This window comes from Plectrocnemia conspersa, unplaced genomic scaffold (assembly GCF_051122295.1).
Source record: "Plectrocnemia conspersa isolate PC_06_02 unplaced genomic scaffold, ASM5112229v1 ptg000014l, whole genome shotgun sequence".
In the NCBI taxonomy this organism is placed as follows: Eukaryota; Metazoa; Arthropoda; class Insecta; order Trichoptera; family Polycentropodidae; genus Plectrocnemia; species Plectrocnemia conspersa.
Window position 1 is genome coordinate 9,735,417 of NW_028277178.1, and position 23,199 is coordinate 9,758,615.

The window sequence follows — 23,199 nt, forward strand, 5'->3', positions numbered from 1 at the left end:
TTTGATGTTTAGTATCAACAGTAACTCTTTATTATATGTACTTATTTTTAGTAAATTGAATTTAAACTTTTTTCGAAGTATTTATTTTTAATTTTTTATTGATTTAACATAACTAAAATGATTTTTAATGTGAATTTAGGTTTTGGACATGTGTTTATTGAAATTAAAATAGTCTGATACATATTATAGTCAATAGTAATATTATAGATGTTTATTTGTTTTAAATTTATGTTGATATTATAAAGAGTTCAATGGATATTTATATTTTTAATTACATACTTCACATCTGTTAATCAATATGGCAAAACTTAACAAGATAAAATAACTTACCGAATGATGATTCACGTTATAATGAAGTAAATTACAATCAAGCTCGTCTTTCCCATTTGAACAATCTGGTATTCCATCACATTTCTGGTTCAAACTAAAACAGTTCGATTTAGTAACTTTTCTAGTCCATTCGTTACAACTGAATTCCAGTGGTCCACAATCTAAGATATAGAAAAATATTAGTTATTTGCATTCAACTATATATTACACCTGATATTTAAAGAACACTTACTGAAGCAGCCCATTTCGTCTTCACCTAGTGGACAATCATAAAAGTTATCGCACAATCTGGATTTGTTTACTCTATTCTTGCACGGACAATGAGCCTCATCGGAAGCATCTTCACAATTGACGTTACCATCGCACCATTCAGATTCGGAATAACATCCAACAACGCTGGCGCACATTCTTTTTCCTTCATCGCATTCGTTTTCAGCTTCCCTGCCAGTAAACGAGTGATTTCCGTAGTGTTTATTGGCCAAAGTTCTGTAATGTTATTAAAAAAATAAGTTATTGAGCCAATCTATGTAATGCAATGTACATATGAAGCAATCTTACTCAGCGTCCCTATAATGAACTGATACATGATTTCCATAAGCATCTTCTTCTTTGATATCGTTGTCTTCAGTCGATATTTTTGACGCAGTTTCTAAGTTTGGTTGAGCCGAAACAAAAGGTCCTTGTGATAAGGGACTGCTCATACAAAATAGCACTTGACCATTGGGTAACGCCATGTTTATTGGGTAACTAGAAACATAACATATTACCATTATCATTATTATGCAAATAAATTTCCCTTGAATAATAACAAAAAAAAAATATTTATGCTTTATTTTTTGTTATTATTCAAGGGAAACTAACGAATAGTGACTAAGAAATAGAATATGAGGAAGCCAAAGATATAAACTAGAAAAAGGCTGTTAAACCAGCGTAAACAATTTTTTTTCAAAACAGCGATAGAACTTGCAATGTGTTGCAGTAGAGTAACATATAATACAGCAATGTGTTGCAGTAGAGTAACATATAATACATAAGAGTAAGATGCAATACATTCATACCTAATACATCTAGGAATTGAATATATTTTTTAATAAACCTTTATGAACAATATACCCATTTATGAGTTTAGTGTTTGTAACGTTCAGCTTAACAAGTGCGCATTCATCGACGATTTTAATTGCACAAACGACAACAAAACCATGGTAAAGGCATGTCACTAATACCGTTACTAGCCGTTTGGCTAACATACCATCAAATGAACAAAATCCATACATTCCCAAGCCACCCAGATGATAAAAAAAGAAATTCATAATCGCATAAGGAGAGGAAGATCAAAAATCCCTTATAGTATTACAATGTAGGGAACCATTATTACAACATTATTGTACAGTAGAAAGTTACAATTGAACTAAGATGCTTTGCTAAACATACACAAAAGAATTTATAAGAGCGACTGAACTCATAATAGCTACGCATATTTTCAATAGCCGAAAGCGTAACAAAAACTACAATACATAACCGTACCAAATACCTTTGTTTGACCATCGACGGAGACTTGGAAGATCGATAAAGCAACAGCTTCCCTCTTCCCGTTTTTAATAATTACCCTGATTCAGCTACGATGTCTAAAATTCAACGTTCAACCCAATCTTCAAAGCCGACTGAATTAAAAGACGCAGATAAGGCTACGAGAACTGTACGTAAACTCGAAAAACGTCGCACAATAATAATAATTAATAACTAAATAACTTAGTCTTTTATAAAAATAAACGAGCTGACATCTATAATTAGGATCTCTTATTTTTTTATATTAATAAAACAGTTAAAATTATTAAAATAAATATTAAATTGCTTGCGTTGCATGCACGTGTTACCTCTGAAAATTTATGACGTCAATACTACTTCAATACCACTCTATCGTTATTGGCCCGCTGGCAAATTTCACATAATTAGTGCATAAGCATAAATAATAACAGGATTTATGTACCCATTTATAATATGCATTATAATGTTATTATTACTATAATTAATTACTTTATTTCTTTTCATGTCTCTATACAAAAGTAAGTTAAGTGTTTCTTGTATCTGTAAGTTCGCTATTCTTTTGGGAGAGGATTATCAGATTTATACGCGACTTTATTCTATATATCATAATAAATTTCTCTGAGAAGATTAAAGCGACATTTCATTGTACGATCAGGATGTTGATTAATTATTAAAATGTATAATATATAGAAAAAATGTCAATAATTATAGAGTTTTGTCCGTTATTCGTTTTAGGTCTAGCTAATCTAAATTGTCAGTCGTAATCGACGCGTAGTTTGACAACTTTTAACGCATTTTTTCGCGAAAATAAGGCTATAACTATAGTCAGTTCATGTGTATCTCATTTTTTATTAAATAAAAGAAAGCCATTTACCGGTAGTGAATTAATTAAGTCATGTTTAATTGTTGCATTCATAGAAATGTTCTAGAGAAAATAGATGCATTCCAATATTTTGGCGGAAACAGTTGCTAGAAGCAATGACGTATATAATACATATAATTTACTCACTTGGCATAAGAAGGACTTGCCGCCCCATAAGCGCCCATTCCGAAAGGTTGCATCTGGTATGGATATGGCTGCATATGATAGAACATTCCATTTCTTGTTCCGAATCCTGCAACGTCATTCGATCTCGGTGAGAGTCCATGGCTATTCACGTTTGGAATATCAGGAGTCGATAAGGGAAACACTATACCTCCCGGGTTTGGCGGCGCAGGTTGCGCAAATTGATTGGGATTGGCATAGTAGCATAAGGGCGTAACCGGCATTCCTGGCAGTCCTGATGCCATCACCACTCTCGAAGCCGACTTCATATTCTCCGACGTGACAGGTATTTGGTTGTTTTCATCGAAACCCGTCTTGGGAGAAGTGAAGTGCGCGTCTCCAGAATTGACGACTCTAACACCGTCTTCGTTCCTTCTGGACTGGACAAATCCATCTTTTTTAATATTGGAACTTCGACTACCAGTTTCAGATTTTTCAGTAAAATTTTCATCTATATGCGAGTTCTTCTTCGAAGAAAACTCTGTTGTGAAGTACGTTCCATTTTCTGTTGGGACTTCAGGTGGGTTTGTGCCATTCCCGACTTTACGCTTTAATCTGACGTCATTGAAAAATTCTTTCACGTCGTTATCCAAGCGCTCTTGAAGCATTCTGATTTCATTCATTATTCGAGTACATTCTTCGGTCTTTTCGTTTAGCTTGCATTTCGCTTTAAATTCCTTCTTAAGCTCAGGTAGAGGCGAACGCTTATGTCTAGTCAAATTCTTCTTCAAGCCATCCAAAGTCTCATTCCAGGTTTGACTCAATGATTCTGGGTATTGCTTCACATTATCACGTAAAGCTTTAAAATATACATAATTAAATTAAACAAATATATGTACACACATAAAAAACTTTTAATAAATTAATTTACCCCAAGGCATCACAATTAAAAAACCTGTCACACCCATCAATAGACATAATATCACTCCAGTTTTTATGCGCATGTTTGCAATTCGAACACTTTTTGCCACATTTTCATCTTCTAAAACAAAATAATCATTGTGTAAGAAAGTTATATATTACAGATAAAATAGAAAATTCTTTTTCTTCGTAGATGAAATAATTATAGATTTTTTTTATACTTTTGCTTCGACTAAAAAATCATTTTGTGATTGATTAACCTTGTAGATGTTTAATTTACTAAAAATTGAATTATTGAAATGTTAATTATATCAATAATTAACATGATTATAATTCTTTGATACAAAGATTTAATGGTTAAAGCAATATTATGCGCCAATTTAAAATCTGTCACATATTTTTATTTGGTATAAACGATTTCGTAATTTACTACAATTTTTGTTAATAATAAATCATCGATTATACATTTAAAAGTTGTACTGTGAAGACCAATTATTCTATGCCAAACTAATTCCAGAAAATAAAGATAAGGGATGACTCATCAATTGAAATTTCAACGAGTCATCCAAACCTATGAAGTTTTGGTTTTTAAAATCTCTTCCTGCTTAACGTAAACTATAGATTAGCTCTCAAAAATGTGCGACCGTCCAACGTGACATAAACATGCATATCATGGAGTGAGTTTACGGAACAAGGCGCTTGAGCCAATGAAAAGCCAAAATATCACATATATATGTTTCTTGCTTGAAAATCAAAGGCTAGGGAGAATGTGGCGGCCACATATGACACGCCAAACCGCTCAGGAGAAAATATATAAGAGGTGACTCATCGATGCAAATTTCGACGATTCATCAAAATCAATAAAACTCCTCCTTCAGATGACAGATGTCAAGCGATAAGGTATTCATAGAACGATTAACTAACAAACCACAATATATCCCTATAGTAAATAACTTTACATATTATTTTTTACTAGCAAATATTTTTAAAAAGGTTAATTTTAGAAAAAATTATGTATACTAAACATACATGTAAAGCAAGCTTAGATGCCAAAAATAATAAAAGTAACTATAACAAAATAAAATATGTTTGAAAACAACTAATTACAAAAGTATATTTTACACATTACATATGAAAATAACCATACATATAATCAAATCACAAAATGCAATAGTATATACTTATTGTTCAGTAAAATTAATAAATATATACCTATATCAGGACCATCATTCCGTCGAAGATATGGATTTAAGCTTCTTGTGCGTGGGTTTTCGTCCTCCATGATCCTGAAAGTAATTTCGAATAAGTATCTATATATAGAGATAAGATAGAATAAATTTAATTTAAAAAGTTTTCCGACTTAATTATAAAACATAAACTACAATTAAGAAGATCAAAGTTCTCAGTCTGGTAAATTAGGGTAAAATACGGTTAGCTTAAAAAATTTCGAGACCGACTTATATTTGTCAGTACTTTTACTGTTATGCTGCATAGCGTATAAGTACGCAGTTCAGATATAATTGTCTTTTAAAAAAATTAGCTTAGAGCTGTTGTGTATAAAATATAATACCGATGCTATGACGTAACAGATTGACTAGTAATTGTCAGAATTAATTAACTGAAATTAGTTTTAAGATATTACTACAAAAAATTATTGATAATGTTATCTAGTAAAATTCATTGTAAATTATAACAATATTATTATTATCTTTAATAACATATAGCTTTCAACGAAATAATTATGCATGAGATATTCAACATAATATTTTGCATGTTATTCATAAAACAATTAAATATTAAAAGTACATAAACTGCATATTTTAGACTGACTATGGACTAAACTAAACCAAAAAATAACTTGTGTTTGTTTAAGCCTCAAAAAAGATTAATGAACGAATTTGTTAAACATATTAAATAATGTAATTATTCTAAAATCCAAAAAAATGTGGAAAACCTTTTAAGATAATATGAAATTACTTTACAAACCGACAGTGTGGAAATACCGACAAAGCCAATGTAATGGAAAATTAATGTAATATCCGGTTGAAAATGAACTTTGCTAAAATTATATAAAACACCTAACCGTAATAAACGTTTTATACCATAAACATGTAAAGACGCAAAGCGTGAAACAATTTATTCAGGAAATAAAGATAGTTAAAATATTGCGATTGATATAAGTTTAAAACCGTGTTTCAATATTGCTTTTAGTGAAACTTCAGAAAAAGTACGAGTTGGTTTGAGTTTACTATCGAGCTTAATCAAAATAACTGAACTTTTCTATTGTACTTTATACATAAAACTAATTATTAAAATATTTTTTGTTTTTTACCGGGACTTTTGTATCTAGTCTTAGAACTTTATAAAGGCAAGATTATGAATATACTCTTGTCGGATTGCTTTCAGATTGATTTGCAAAAAGTTATGAAGAATTATGAGGTAAGATCCAGATTATTTTTGCATTATTACAATCTTAAGTTAGTTGTTCATTCAATATGAAATAAAATTAAATACATACCTCTCGATGGATCGGTCGTTTAATTCAAGATCGTATCATCCAATGCGTTTCACAGCTTAACCGCAGTCCTATGAATTTATTAAAGAGTAAGTTAATATACAATAATGATATCTTAAATTAAGAAAAAAATTACAAGTCAAGAGCGTCAAGACATGTGTTTTTAACACAGTTCAACTAAACACACTGACGCCTTACTGGGGCAACTATCAAAGTACATCGGTCAACAATGTATTACGTAAAAAAATTACAATGCTTTTGATGATTAGGATTTCCAATAAAATTGCAAAATGAGGGCGACACTACGGCGACAAAAAAAATACATACGTTGCGTTTTTATGCTTACATGAAAAAATAATTGGTCAACTTATAACCAAATAATATACAACAGATTTTTAATTAATATGTTATATAACATGCTTTTGATAAATTTTTATATAAAACACTTATTTACATATTTTAAGAAAATAATGCGATCTCGATAAATTATCGTATAAGTATTAATTGCATTCAAAATTAAGGATCGTTGGAGCAAATTCCACATTTTAAAAATGATCTCATTTCTGAGTCTTGAATTAAATATGATTGAATATCTTAGATTAGTCTTTTTATATACTGAAATAACGGTAATTTAATCCTTTTGATTTTCATTCAATTTATTGTGTTATTGATAACGTTTATAATATTATCCATTTTAAAGGTTATTTCTTGATGTATTATATTTTGTTGCATTATAATCAACTATTGTAGTTTCGCTAGTTTATCCAAATATAGCTAGAGCAAGCATCAGGGACACGATCAATTGGGCGACGGCGATTGGGCGACGGACAAATGCGCGATGGTCTTTTGGGCGACGGTCTTTTGTGCGATACAATAATAATGCATTACAAATAAATGTGATGCAAATCATGATCTTATAATTAATTAAATAATTAACATAATTTAATACATATTAAAATATATATATACATATACGTACCTACGAAAATATAAGTAATATTTTTTAGAAAAAAATTTAAATATGAAAAAATTATTCGGTTTAAACAAAATATAATATACCTACATAAGATATATGTATATATTTACTTATCATTTGTGCATATTTAATCATAAAATATCACTTAAACAGTTTGATTTTTTTATTCAAGAATTTAAGAGAGTTATCCGATATCATAAAACACTTAGGCTTAAGTCGGTAATTTTATTATAAATACCTACCTGATAAATGTTTATAGTGGGCCCTTACGCGAATTTTTTTTTTGAGCCTTGGAAACTACTGTGAGAACAAGCTTTTGGAAATTCCAAAAATCGCATATTTTACAGTTATCTATTTTAAATTAGATAGGATAGGTTTATATAAATATAATAACCCAGAACTAGCGCTGATAAGTGTTTATCATGGATTTTGCCCTTTACGCGATTTTTTTTATAATTTGAGACTTATAAATTACTATGAGAACAAACTTTTGGAAATTCCAAAAATCGCATATTTTACCGTTATCTATTTTAAACTGGATAGGGTAGTTATATACAAATTTAATAAACCAGAACTAACGCGTATAAATGTTTATCGTGGATTTTGCCCTTAACGCGAATTTTTTTTATGTTTTGAGCCTTGTAAATTAGTGTGAGAATAAACTTTGTGAATTCACAAAAATCGCATATTTTAAAACTAGATAGGGTAGTTATATATAAATATAAAAACCTATAGTTAGCGCTCAGTATACTTTTGAATTTTGACTTAAAACGTTCGCAAAAAGTTTCATTGAGTCTTTGAAAAGTATTTTTGTCGTGGTTTTAAAACACTTTGTCACAGTGTCATTGTGTTTTTGGTAAAAAATTCAGTACAGCAAAAAAATAAGTATGTATTTTTTTATTCACATGTGGGTTATGTTTTATGTGTTATTTATAGATGTATATAATTTTTTTTATAGATCATAATTGAGAACGACTAATTTGAGTTACCATAGTTTATATTCTTCATAAATGGATAATTCAGGCATATTAAGTCAAAAAGACAAAGAAAAATATGTTTGGAATAGATATATTTATGAAAAGAATAGACCAAAGAATTTTTATAAAAGTTTTGAGGTACAATAGAGCAAATATCATAGAATATTTACGTGGTATTGCATATAATTATAATATGAGTTAATAATTTGAAAATAAAATTGTTTTTCATTTAATATACTATTTCGTTTTAATGTATATTTTATTAATATTTACAAGATTTTTTTTAATTTCTGTCGCCCATATGACCGTAGCCCAATTAACCATCGCCCAATCGACCGTCGTCCAATTGACCGGAATCACCCATTTGTCCGTCGCCCACTTGTCGCGTACCCCAAGCATCAGTGACTATATTGGGCATGTTGATGGTTAACCCTTTCCACGCTATGCCCACCATATGCTGGACTCGTAAAACTACGTGTATTTTAACGAAACTAGAGAAGATATTTGTCCATATAAGTTTTAAAAGAAGTGCAGCCATATCTGTAACATCAGTGCTTTTATCCAAAACTATGGAATAATACTTGAAAATACTTAATGGATTTCGCTATATCACTAATATGCCTAACGATTTATATTACATATTCTGCCTCGTTTTTAAAACATTTTGTTAAAAAAATATTCTCATTGAATAAACTTGATTAGTCAATCAAATTTGCTATCATACAATTTGACTAATGAATTAGTTTGATAAGTAATTTTTGAAATAGTTGTTACTGTTACGTAAGCTTATTAAAAAATTAATTCAGCACATTCCTAGCAGTATGCAATTAAACACAAATTATGTTTATCATATAGCAAACAATTTCAACTGAAAATCTTTGAAATATATGATAATTTTATATTTGAATAAATAAATATCACGAATATTATATATCTATAATATTTTTACAAGAATATAACTGAATATTTAATAGTAGAAATGTAACAGTTTCTTATAAAATAATTCATATTTTAAATTTAAAGTATAGTAGTAACGATTAGAAGAGCGTAACCCTTTTATGCGTCAACGCTCGTAGAAATTCTCATTACGACCGTTCATGTTTGACCGATCGTTAAATTAGTGTCACTTGATTCCACATATTATGTGTGCGAATCTGGTGCACAGGGTCACTGTCGCAAAAAGAACGTGTATATAACCAGCGAGCGATTAAAGTTAAACTTAGTTTAGTTATTTTTAGCTGGCAAACGACATGTGAGTTTTTATGATATTTTATTATTAATACAAGAGCTTTCCACCGCGTTCTATTGAAACTGCCCCTATGGATTTGAATTATACCCCATAAAATAAATTATTCCAAACACATCCGTATACGGAATACATTTTAAGTTATTTTTAACCGAGATTGCGTTTTCGTGGTGAATAAAAACTTTTCTTAGGCCGGAAGATTCGCGTCACTGTAGCATGTGCCGCTTATATAATATAACCTCCGAATGCCACCCACTCATGATGGGGTAAGATGATGGAAGTTTCTACCCAAGATCAAACCACCTTGACGAAGGTTGACGGGGTCTTAATAATACTGGCGATCCTTATTCAGTAAAATGCGATTTAACAAATAGCTTTTGAATGTTGGATTTATATATGATACGGCTTGATTGATGGTCCCGCAATGGATATACTTGGACAATAATAATGAATGTCATTGTCCGAATATATAAGCAAATTAGCATAAACTTTATATTAATAAATGCTCTCGATTATTGTATTATAGCAGTGGGCACACGATACCCCATATTTATTTTTTCTCATACATATATTCAGTGTTTCTACTTGAGAAAAATGCAGAATCGAGAATTCTCATTTCTCGAAAATTTGTTAAATTGATTCATTTTTTATACCATTGCATAAGAAAGGGTTGCTCCGTGCCAGATGCTTAAAAATATGCATGCTTTCTTGAAAACTTTTATTAGAGATCGAAAGTATTTAAATCATAAAAAAAACGTTTAATATTTTCATAACTACTCTAATCAACCATATCTTTGCTTTAATAATTTAAGAACTACATTCATATTTAGATAAGAATAAACCGCTCAGCGTGGAAATCTGCAGATTGCAAAAATGTATGGGGCCTTTCCATAAAGTTACGCCATAAAATTTGGTGAACTTGAAACTGTTTTTTTCAAATATGCAAATAAGTTTTTATCTCTCTTTTGTTTGTATAATGAAAAATGTAAAGTATCAACAGATTTTATTGACAATTTTCTCTATGATTCGAGTATAAATACGGGAGCCTGATATTCCTTACTAAACTAACTCGACGCTTTATAAGCAATCGAAGTAATAGATCGATTCATTCTGATTATTTTATATTTTAATTTATATGCATAATATATATGCCTAAATATCGCATTAATTTTAACAGTAAAGATATTTTATATACTATATAAAAATATATCTGAAGATATGTTTCGGATCATTGTCCTTTCGAAAAACCCAAAAATATGTATTAGTATGTTATAATAAAAATACAATATAGAATTGAAATTATAATGTACTATGTGTATGTCATTTTTCGATAAGTTACTATAAGTAGTTTTTGAGTTATGACGGACACGCAATTTATTATAAAACAGATTGTAACATGTATTTTTTTATAATAAATAAAACACATTGAGAAACAAGAATGCTTATATATTATACATTGAAATCTAAGTTATGTTGAAAGCCTATCGATTTACAATACACATTTTTTGTATTTTCTCCCTGCATATAAAGTAGCTTTCAAAAAAACGCACCACCTTAGAAATCATCATATTTCGAATATAACTAAAGATATGTCGTAATGTTTATTGAATTATTACACATACAAAATGAAATTAAAATTCTATAATAAACATAAAAGTTAAAATAAATAATGGAATTTGGTCAATAATTCATATGATTGACCAAATTTGCAAAAAAAATAATAGATTTGTATTACTGTTTATTAATGGTAAAATACGAAATTATTTTTTTACTGCACAATTAATAAATTTATTATTAAATTCTAAGACATCGTTCAGTGAATAATTTAATAAAATAAGCAGTAATACAAACATATTATTTTGCTACAAACCAGTTTAACCTTTTAAGCATAGAGTTAAGTAAAAATCCAGTGAGTTCATGGATATTCTATAATATTTGGTTTGAATTGTGCAAATTGCACAAATATAGTCTTAATATAGAATTTTTTACTCAAACTAAATTGTAGTCGAATACGCATTATATGTTTACTAAGAAATCTGAATATTATTAAGCATTATAGACAAGTGGTATTAGTCGTTAACTATTGATCTAAAATACCTGAGTTCGAATCCCATATGGACAGCAGTGTTTTTCAATTTTTACAGTATCTAGAAAATCATAATTAATAATTATTTTATAGTTATAATTCCGATCGATTGTCAGAAATTAAGTTTACCTAGATGTTCCTAATATGACGGATGAATATCGTAAAGCTTAATTAAAATAGAGCTAGGTCGTAAATATACTGTATTGTTTTTTTAAATAATGAGATTCTTCAGCTCATAGAGAAAATCTTGGTAATGTTTTGAACAAATGTTTTAAACAAAAAAAAGCCTTGGTTACCACTCAAAAATAATACAAACATAACCATAACAACTGAAAAAATCATACGAAAAATACAGCCATGAATTACGGATGAATTTAAAATTCTTTATGGTTTTGAGAAGTGACCGACTATATATGTATGTATATAATATATTTTGATGTAAGAAAAGTAACTGATTTAACATTTATTTGAATGAAGTATGTTTGTATTATATATATATGTGTATAGATTTTAGCTATAATGTACTTTAAAGAATAATGTACTTTAAAGAATAATGTACTTAAATTAAATGAGAATAAAACTAAATGTATGTTTATTAATTATAAAAATGTTTTAGATAATAGTACCAAAATAGTAATAAATAACTCTAGTATAGAAATAGTGGATAATATAAAATATTTAGGAGTAATTGTTGATACAAAATTAAATTTTAAAGAACATTGTAATTACATATTAAAAAAAATTAGTAGAAAAATAGGTTTATTATCTAGATTAAGAAATATATTAAGTATAAATACAAAAAAAAAATTTACAATAGTATAATATTGCCCCATTTTAATTATTGTGCAACACTATTAAATATGTTGAATAAATTAGATAAACAAATGTTGCAAAACTTACAAAATAGGGCAATGAGAGTAATCTTAAATAAAAATAGATTAACTAATTGTAAAAGTATGATTGATAGATTAGAATGGTTGAATGTTCAAGAAATATTGAGTATGAATGTTTTAGTATTTATATATAAGTTAGAAAATAATATGTTACCAAAATATTTTAATAAGTATTTAATAAGAAATAAAGATGTACATAAATATAATACTAGAAATAGAGAAAATTTAAAGAAAATTAAGTATAAGAAAACGAGTACGGCTAGGGGAATTATGTACGGAGGTTTTGATTTATATAATAGTCTTCCAAGAGAAATCCGAAACAGCAAAAATATAACGGGTTTCATAAATGGAATAAAAAAACACCTTCGTACATATAGAAATAAATTATAATATTAAGACTTTATTATTGTATATTTTTATTTTTTCTTTCTGTTATGTATTTTTTATATATTTTTATATATGTTTACTAAATTTGTTAGATGTAAAGATTAGCTATTAAGCTAAATAAATTAATAAAATAAATAATAAATATAGAAATTGAATGAATAGATATGTATTTATATAACTATATTTATTTTTATGTAGAATTTTAAGTTTTTTAAAACCAATACTCAAAAAATATGCATTTTTTCACAATAATAATTAATAATACATAGCACAAAGAACCGATTATAATCCATGTTATTCCATATTTTTATCTACAGCGGAATATGCTGATTTATATTCCAAGATTTGCATTTTGTATTTTTTATTCGTCTCTTAAAGAGGGCATAATATTATTTACATATTTATTCCAGTACATCATTATGTATGAAATATAATACATTATTTTTAACTTTAATACATAAAAATATTTTTAGCACCGATTCTGAACCTATACTTTTATTTAACGTTTCAGCTTTCAATCTATTGTGTCTGACAAAGTTTCACTTGACGATGAACGTGATATCAAGGGCGGTGATATCAGTTATGGCGTTATCAATTTTTATTAATGGTTCTGACGTGACAGAATCCGGCTCGGAAAAGTTAGAATTGAATAGTTTTGTAGCCGATGCTTGGTCCGAGGGTGTGGATGTGGCGAGGGTGCTTTGGAGAGATTGCTCAAAGAAGGTATCTATATAAATCTGATATTAAATTTCGATACATCTCATACTATGGCAGATTATGCGATACATATTTTTTACAAAGGCGCTGAGCTCCACTTCAATGAAGCAGGAGCATTTCTCATTATTGATGAAATGTATGAAAAAGAAAACCCTGAGAGCTTTGGATCGTACTTTGAACTCGGACGTGATATCTATCGCCCCTGGCGTTCATCTCGTCAAGTATGAACAATTAGATAAAGAGGGAAACGTCTTAAAACCAAACGTCGATGGAAAGATGACGTAATATATTTTTAACTTTTTTTAAATGGCATATTATATTATATGATTTATAATAACTTAGATTTTTTTACAGGTTTAATACCACACAATCAGATATAGACTTTGATGGAGATTGGAGGTATATGGTGCTTAATAGAATGGAGAAAGTTTTCAATACGCATGTTATTAAATTTGAATTAAAGGAAAAAGAGGATAAGCCTGAAATTGGTATTTTAATAATATTTTTTAATCATAAATATGTTAATGATAATAATTTATTAAAATTACTTTTAGTTGAATCGAGGCATAGAAGAAGACAGCAAATGATGAGCATGATGATGTTTGGTATAGTTTCTATGGGAATGATATTAGTTCCTATGGGATTTCAATTTTTGGCGGTACTCGGCGGAAAAGCTCTGTTATTAGCTAAGTTGGCATTGATTTTATCTTCGATACAAGGATTAAAAAAGGTAATAAATCAACAAAATATTTTTTTAATATTACTTACTCCTACTTTTAATCTCATTTTGACGCTTTAAATTTGTGTTGGTTAATCTATATTAAAACTCAAGTCTTATCAGGTAACTAATATTATCTTCATAGCACATGTTTTGCTCTTCAAAATGTTCGGACTTTTTCAAGGAAGACATATAATTTATCCGAACTTTTGCTTAAGCATTACATAAATTTGGTTTAAATCGCAACTCAAATAATATATTTCCTGAGCAACTTTCAGCTTTATTCGATATAAAGGTATATCCATGACATAACCATAAATAAAGTTTTATTAAAGCTTTATATCATAATAATTTTGATTCGTAAGATTTATTGCAACTAATTAAATAATTTCAAAGCAGCATTCATAAATTTAATGCTTTTTTTTAATATCATTAGTGTGAATAGTTTCTAAGATTTTAGTTATTTTTTCCTTCCCTAATAAATAATAACAGTGGCGTAGCTAGGATATGTGCCGCCCAGGGCGATCCTTAAAGTTGCCGCCCCCTTCCATAATTTTTTTTCAGGGTCATAAAATCAGCATTTCTTAAAATATTAAATTGGTTAATATTAATCTCTTGTTATCCCGCCCGGGGCGGCCCGCCCCTTCCGCCCCTCATAGCTACACCACTGTATGTGTGTAATTAAAAGCTGATTTTAGAATATCGTTTTTCATGATAAGGTCAAGTTTTTCTTTGACAAAATATTTTAAAATCACACTTAATTGGAATTGTATATATATATTATAAATAATAATAAAACTATAATTGCCATATACATTATATATTTAGTAAATCTAAAACTTTTCCCAATGAATCATAGATCTCAAATCTTTCTAAAATGGGCTTTGAAAAGATCTGAGATAATTCTAGTAGCAAGTGAAGGAGCAAGAGTGGATAATAGGAAAATTATAAAAAGAACTGTCTAAATATTTTCGTATCAAGCATTTATCGCAACCATTTTTTATTAATTTCTGCTTCTCTGATTTTACAGTATTAATTGCAGTAAAAATGTCTTTAAATCTAAAGTTTTAAAACTTCATATTCACAATTAATTACTTAACAGACTAAAGTTACTTAAGTAAATAAAGTGAAAAATATAGTTCTAGAATAATGTAGATTATTTTATCTGGTAAAAACAATATGAAACGTGTGCTTTTTTATCACCAATACACAATAAATTTACCAGCATGATCAGCTGTATAAGTCGGTCGCTAATTCTCGAAAGTCCTGGGTTCGAAGTCCATATGAAACATTATGTTTTTTAATTTTGTGTATGAGAGATCTGAATTAGTAATAATTATACAATTATAATTTCAGTCGACTATCATCAGTTTTTCAGATTTTCCTAATCTCTCGGATAATCGCGTGTACGTTGAGATACATTCCCTTTCGCTCGCTCGCGTGTTTATTTTAAAACAATGGTTTATTTTATTCTATAATTATTGATTAATAAAATATAAAAATATAAGATAAGTATAAAAGCACATATTTTTTTACACTGCGTTTTTTAGCTGTGTTGTAAATAATTAAAAATATAAGCTCGTGACTTATAAATACACAATCTTGAGTATATTTTGTAATGTTAATATAACACTTGAACGTCTCGAGAATATAAGGATCGCTGAAGAGTACACGTTGAAATTTAATATTAACAAAGTTTCATGCTCACTGCGTTAGAAGTGTTTCCACGAACGAAATTCCTATGATTATAAATAGAAGTAGCTTTTTTGTTCCAGATCGCTACTAGTCCGATAAACTACGGTCTCTATTCGACGTATCCCGCAGTAGAAGGGCACATCGAGAAGAGAGCTCAAGACTCACAAGTATTCCCACAAAGTTTTTTAGATGAAACGGGTCGAAGTCAGCATAAGATGAAATACAGATATGATAGTGAGGCTAAGGTGTGGAGGCCAGAAGTGTCCAGGCTAAATAAGCGATCGTACCCTGTATATCCAGCGTATTCTGGCTACGACCATTATTCTCCTGGCATCGTAACCCAACCGGACGCCGATCTCTACAGCGTGGGTTCTACGCCCACCGAAATACACGCTGAATATACAATAGACATGCCGTTGGACAAAGTTCACTTTAAAAGTAACCAGCCCTACACAGCGTAAAACTTGGCTTGAGAGCCCCCTACCCACGGCCGGATCTCGGCTTTAGCTTTTCTCCGGTCCCATTTTGCATTATTAATATAATTGTTTTGTAAATAACATCATAAAGTAATATACTGCATGTTGTAATAATTTATTATCTTATTTATTTAGCATTGAATAAAATATAGTCGTGTTGTAGCTATATGCGTTTGACGTCATTTTAAAACCCATTTCGGTAATGAAATAATTATGTGTTGACGAAAGGTCTCGTGCTGCGATCGTAACAGTTATGCAAATATTATGCTCTTCGGTTCGCTTGTGATTTATGGAGAGATCTGAATATGCACCTCGACATTTCAGAAGTCGTTTATGAAAAATGTATATTTTAGATATAATATAATTAGCTTTTTATGTAGTAATAAGTATATATAACACTATTATAATAAATTAAAATTATAAAAAATATTAGATAATCGTTTTTATTTGACAGTTGCTCTTAAGAATCAAACTAAAAATTTTCTCACGCAATTCAAGATTTGCAGAAAGAGTAAAAAATATTTGGAGAGAAACAATCATATTCGGATATGACGTAATTAATCTGAGAATAAAATTAAGCTGCTGTAAAGCTCCATTTTGAATGCTTTATGCTTTAACAATGCTTCAAACTTTGAGCTGATTTGTCATTTCGTACATACATATAATATAAAAATATTTCATATTCGTAATATATAGATTAGATGTCGACTTAGCAAAGCTAAAAGCTTAAAAAGACTTACTCAATAATCCATCGAATATTCCTATATATAAATATGCAAATAAATTATACAAGTAAGTAAAAAGCTAATTCAATTATAAACGCCAGTTAAAAGCAACGTCAATAATTTAAGTCATTTTTGCACAATTAAAAATTGGCCCAATAAATGTCACCAGGCATAAAAAAATAAATGCCGAAATTATTTTTGCATACCAGCCAAAGACGCGTACCCCAAAATAATGTATCAGAAAGAGCAGGTAGTGAAATATAGTTTTTGAATTTATTAACGAAATGCTGATTTATCAGATAAAAAAAATCTAGTTCCATTCTAAATCATTTTCTGAGTCATGGGATCGAGATATATTAGGAAGTTTAGTTTCCTTCCCTTCCCCCGGTTGTATTTATTTATTGTAAATATTTCATTCTAACATAATCGTCATTAGCCTAATACGTTACAACGGTATAAACACTTCAATCAATATTAAGTAGACAATAGGACATCAGACTAAAAGCAAAGTCCGTTAAACAGTGATATCTATGTTATTAATTATGAACTATTATTACAGCTTATAATTAATATATGCCACTATGCACAAACTTGCTCCATTTTATTCATATAATTCATCTCTATAATTATTCTTAAAATTAAAAATATCTATCATCCTGATAATGATATCATAGACACGTTAGAAATTAAAAAAATGGGATTTGAACCCAGGTCTTTCAGGTATTAGTCACCGATCTATGCCACAACACTGCCGAATGACTTTCATCAGAACTTTCACTTATACTAACAATGCTTCGAGGCTCGAATCAAATTGACCAAATGAATCTTCACAGCCGAATTTACTTTGACAGTTTGAATCTCCAAGAGCTGGAATTGATTTTTGGGACGACTTTAAAATTTTTTTTACGCCCCACTATGAAAAGAAGACACAGCACATATCTATATCAAAATATACATTTATTGCAAAAAATGCACGGTAATATTTTAACTGTTTTCACTTAAAAAAATATATCTGTAATTTCGGCAATTACAATGTATATTTTTTAGTATTTTCTTTATCTGATTTTAGCTTGGCTATGGTTATCATAAACTAATAAATATAAGTGAGTGTTTTTACATTGTGAAAAACGACAGTTTAAAGACACGTTAAAACCTTATAAATTTATTATAAAAGATATAAATATTTTAATAGATAAAAGTATCAAATATCATACTGTATTAAAAATATGTATATTTAATTAGCAAAATCTTATTTCAAATTAAAATTGCCGATGGTTTTGATATACTTGATTAAAGTATAAGCCGCCTTTGATTAATTATAATATACATTTTTTTATTATGCCTTCATGCTAAAAATATTTTTAATTATTAAACGATATCTCTTAATTGTATCATATTTCATACTACGCTGATTAAAGTTTTTGCTAATTGATAACTATTTTCACAAAGGTTAAAACTACTTGACTCATATAAATAAAAATTTGTCTTTCCATTAGCGCGAGTATATTAATTAATTAAAAAATAGCGTTTATAAATTATGACCTAATACAAATAAACGATCAAATTTCAACTACCCATAATTATGATTAATAGCTAAGCTTCAAACATCCACTAATAATTAAAACTAAAATTTCGCCAATTTTGAAAGGAGTTAATGATACATGTAAATTATGCAGACGTTTATTTTGTAAGTATCAAGTACAAACAGCATTTACATTGGATTTAAATCGAGATTAACGTAGATAACGCGGAAATTCCGGGTATGTTCATAGTAAGCAAACGTGTGCATATTTAATGTGTTAATTAATATGCAGCGTGTTATTACATTTTCTTATGAAATTGTATGACTTTTCAATTATACCACAGTAGAATTTGTTCGATAATTTGACTGTTAATGCCATATCAAGCTTAATTGAACCAATGTAAAAATGTAATACGCATAATATGATATCTATGTTAAAAAAAGCTTTTCGAGAGAAATTTTAAAACGTATTTTTCATACCGTAGCAGAGTAGATAGATTACACGAACGTTATTATATTTCTTGACATTTAATTTAGACAATATGTTTCTGATGCAGTTTGTATGAACTTTAAAATATACTGTCTGGTTTTAGTGTAACTTTGTCAGTCAGTTGGGTGCTTAGTGGATTTTTTTTTGTGAGTGCGGAAAAATCCGGATGAATCTAGCGAAATTAATGTAGTAGGTCATTGAGATAATAGTCCAAAGTAAAGTGCTGAGTGCGTGATGATGTTCTAAAGTAAAGAGTGAATAAAGTCTGAGTACTCGCTGACATTTATTAAAATCGTTGATGTTTGATGAGAGCGGCTTTGTCAAATGGTAAACGAGATTTTTAAATTCCTACCCCTTTGGGTACGCCTTTATATATTCGATGCGTGTGTTTTTCTATATGGTAATAAACTATTTCTATCTAACGGTTTTACAGTCCTTAAAGAGAATGGTATTTGTTTCGAGTGCGATAATGGCATATAAATCTAACTACGCTTTTGAATAAGAACAAATACATTGTTTGTCCATGACAAACCGTATAGAAATCATAACCACGACAGTTTGCTTATTGTTTTTAAGTAAGCTGCGTCACTATATGCAGAGTTTGTGTATTGTCTTTAAAGTCTGACAATTTATAATTATAATATTAAAACAATAAATTTAAATATGGTATAAAATAAATATTAATAAAGCAAAATCCTTTGCCATGAATTATTTCATTAAATCAAACGGAAAAATGTGCTCTTTTTTGTCGTTATATTTTTTGTGCTTTGGTAATCTTATTAACGCTAACTCCGGATGACCTCTTTCAGTAATTATTTTTGATTAGCTAAGCTTCTTAATGGACATTCGTTTGTATAAAATCTTACTCATAATAATTAAAAAAAAATATACTTTTATATTTTATTGTAAAAATCACACTATAAAGAATTGTATTGGCGCATCGTATAAAATACGTTTTCTCAGAACCATATCGCGCTCGTTCGATGAAATTCAAGATGTGTCATTTTTCAAAGCGATAACGAACAATACCGCTCATCCATAAAAAAAGTGAAATGTAGACAGTTTTGCTCTCTCAAGATATTTATATCACCGTCGGACAAAATCTATATCGCGTTATGTAAATTGATTAAAATTGAAGATATTTCAATACAGCCAGCGGCATACAGTCTGAAAACACCACTATCGCTTGTTTGCCTCAGATAACATTATATCATCACACTATTTAAAGTGTCTTAACCTTTGTCTACATATAGCTACTATGTGCTTAGCGAATCATATTGTTTGCACAATTGAATATGTATGATTTTATTTTTTAAATTTACTCAACAATAGTGGTAAGTCGCGTCACAAGGAATTTATTGCAAAACGCAATTAGCAAACGCCGTATAAAATATTATTGACAAATAAACTTACGACATAATGGACTTTGATAATATACATTTTTTTATTGTTGACAATATAACGGTTTTAAGATGGAATGTAATAAAATACTTTAGTAATATCATTGTATATTGTGCGACATAGAAACGTATTTTTTACTAGCTTTGTTTTCGGTATTTTGTGTCATACTTCCGTAAAGATTAAAAAGCGTGGGCCATATAAAACATAATAATTTATGAAACCTTATTGTTATAAAAAAATAAGTTCAACTCAAGCCTATTATATACATAAATGTATATATAAAAAAGGAAATTAATAAAAAAGTTTTTTTGTAATTTTTCTATAGCTGAAATATCAGTAGATATTTTGCCTATTGTACATTCCTAGGCTCAGAACTCATTAAAATGATTATATTAACTATAGAGAACCTCAATCGCAAATATATTTTATGTAGCCCGTGGGAGAAATACTAAAATTAGCCTACAAAGTTTATAATTCACATTTGCATGCATAATTTATTAAACATTTCTTCATAATTAAATTTTGTATATTAACCAGATCGTTAGTTTATAAATAGAAAATAATGACTTCTATGAGTATGACAATACTAAAACTTGTTTTCAAGATAATTAGACCTGTGTTTTTATAATTTTATAAAAAGGGATAATCATAAAAATATAGATAATTTATTTATATTTTCTTTAAAAGCTTACATGATATAATCTCAAATATTATTATCAGATTTTTATGTTAAAATTATATATAATACAAATATATAAAACCACATTTTTCATTCTGAAATGTATGGAAATAATGTTTATTAAATAGTTTAACACTTATTTGCTATTGTGGTATATTTTTAATGTATTGCTAACCTTAATTAATTTATTGTGAATTTTTCGTTGTACCAGGAAGGCCTTAAACCAATGCATTTAAAAAAAAAACAATTAAAACATACTTAGTAAATAGTGAGAAACCATACCCAAATCATTTTTTATATAATTAATTATAAACTATTATTACAGCTTACAATCAATAAAAGTAACTATGCACGACGTAGCGCAATTTTATTTTAAATATTCATCACAATATTAGGAAAATATAAGAAAACATAATCTTTGATTATCGATCGGAATTATAAGTGTATAATAATCACTATTTTTAATCTCTCAGATACATACTTATTTATGTACTTAATGGTTTTAATATACATTTTTTATTCTAATAAAAAATATACCATATTTATTTTAATATATACTATTTGCCTAATAGTTATTATTAAAATAAGTTATGCATGTTCTAAAGAAAATCTCACGGTGTACCACAGGGGTTTGAATTGGGACCACTGATATTTATATTAAATATTAATAATATATTGTAGTTAATATTGTAAAAAAGTGTAAAATACATCAATGTATTGCATAGGTGATGCATAATTTAAATAATGAATTAAGTATTATAGAAACATGGTTAAAAAATAATGTCCACTAACTGAATGTATGTTTATTTATTATAAGAAATATGTTAGATAATAATATTAAAATATTTATAGAAATAGTTGATAATATAAAATATTATTATAGGAGTAAATATAGATACAAAATTAAATTTTAAGGAACATTGTAATTACATATTAAAAAAAAATAGTATAAAAATAGGTATATTATCCGGAATGAAAAATATGTTAAGTATAAACATATTGCCCCATTTTAATTATTGTGCGACAGTATTAGATATGTTTGATAAATTAGATAAACAATTGATGCAAAAATTACTAAAAAGGGCAATTATAGTAGTCTCAAATAAAAATAGATTTACTAGTTGTAGAAGTATGATTGCTGTATTGGAATGGTTAAATGTTTAATAAATATTGAAGATGAATGTTTAAGTATTTATATATAAGTTAGAAAATAATATAATAATTTAATAAAAGCTATTAAGCCAAATAAGTTAATAAAAAAATAGCTAACATAAAAATATTTCCGATGCGTAAATTATTATGGAATAATATATGTTTTAAACATTGTTTAAGAAATAAAGATTGTGAGTGAGCAAAAGGCGAGAGAAAGAAGCTGTTGTATAATATTGTTTTTTTTTTACATTTTTCATATCAACATTAAAAAATACGTGTTTTTTACCATTCTGTATATTTATTATAATATAAAATAAGATCCATATTTGTCTTGAAAAACACTGAATCTTTCACAATCGCGAAGCATTTGAGTTATTTTTATTTACGTATGATGTCTACGGTATTTTATTTTCACCACAATAACGCAATATATGTATTATGTGAATGAAAAAATAATATTCTACTTTCATAGATTAAATGAAATTCGAAGATTTATGCACAAATATAGTCAAATAAGATATAATTAAATTCATAAATTAACCAGGGAAAGCAAAACATAATGATGGTTGCTAACCCACGTCCTATTGTGTTATCAGCTTGAATGGTTCCAGATGTCGAAAAGCACTGTAATAATTAATTAAATTTGAATATTAACTTACATTAAAAAAAACGGCAATCTGTTTGTATGGTAAAAAAAATGGCGCAATAGAAAAAACTGCTTGAAAAGCACTGCGCTTTTGTCGACTGCAAATAATAGACTGAC

General features: G+C 28.3%; 2 protein-coding genes across 2 annotated transcripts in view; one reads left to right on the plus strand and one right to left on the minus strand.

Moving 5' to 3' along the window:
• Positions 1–23,199, minus strand: part of ndl (serine protease nudel) — a 34,625-nt gene extending 11,426 nt beyond the window's left edge. The window contains exons 1-9 of the mRNA XM_088203446.1: positions 23,096–23,199; positions 6,300–6,367; positions 4,994–5,067; positions 3,792–3,902; positions 3,072–3,719; positions 2,885–2,990; positions 889–1,077; positions 563–816; positions 331–491 (exon numbers count right to left, since the gene is read on the minus strand). Coding sequence (XP_088059572.1) covers positions 331–491; positions 563–816; positions 889–1,077; positions 2,885–2,990; positions 3,072–3,719; positions 3,792–3,902; positions 4,994–5,063 — 1,539 coding nt within the window. The 5' untranslated portion in view covers positions 5,064–5,067; positions 6,300–6,367; positions 23,096–23,199. The remainder of the gene's footprint in view (positions 1–330; positions 492–562; positions 817–888; positions 1,078–2,884; positions 2,991–3,071; positions 3,720–3,791; positions 3,903–4,993; positions 5,068–6,299; positions 6,368–23,095) is intronic.
• Positions 13,411–16,452, plus strand: Osi23 (DUF1676 domain-containing protein Osi23). Its single transcript, XM_088204583.1, has 5 exons — positions 13,411–13,584; positions 13,663–13,859; positions 13,933–14,066; positions 14,133–14,308; positions 16,072–16,452. The coding sequence occupies exons 1-5, from the start codon at positions 13,411–13,413 to the stop codon at positions 16,450–16,452; spliced, it is 1,062 nt and encodes a 353-aa protein (XP_088060709.1).

Excerpts from the sequence above, each read along its gene's own strand:
- Osi23 (XM_088204583.1), top strand. The coding sequence starts at position 13,411 with ATGAACGTGATATCAAGGGCGGTGATATCAGTTATGGCGTTATCAATT. Across the intron at positions 13,585-13,662 it reads GGAGAGATTGCTCAAAGAAG|GCGCTGAGCTCCACTTCAAT; the intron begins GTATCTATATAA and ends TTTTTTACAAAG. Across the intron at positions 14,309-16,071 it reads CGATACAAGGATTAAAAAAG|ATCGCTACTAGTCCGATAAA; the intron begins GTAATAAATCAA and ends TTTTTGTTCCAG.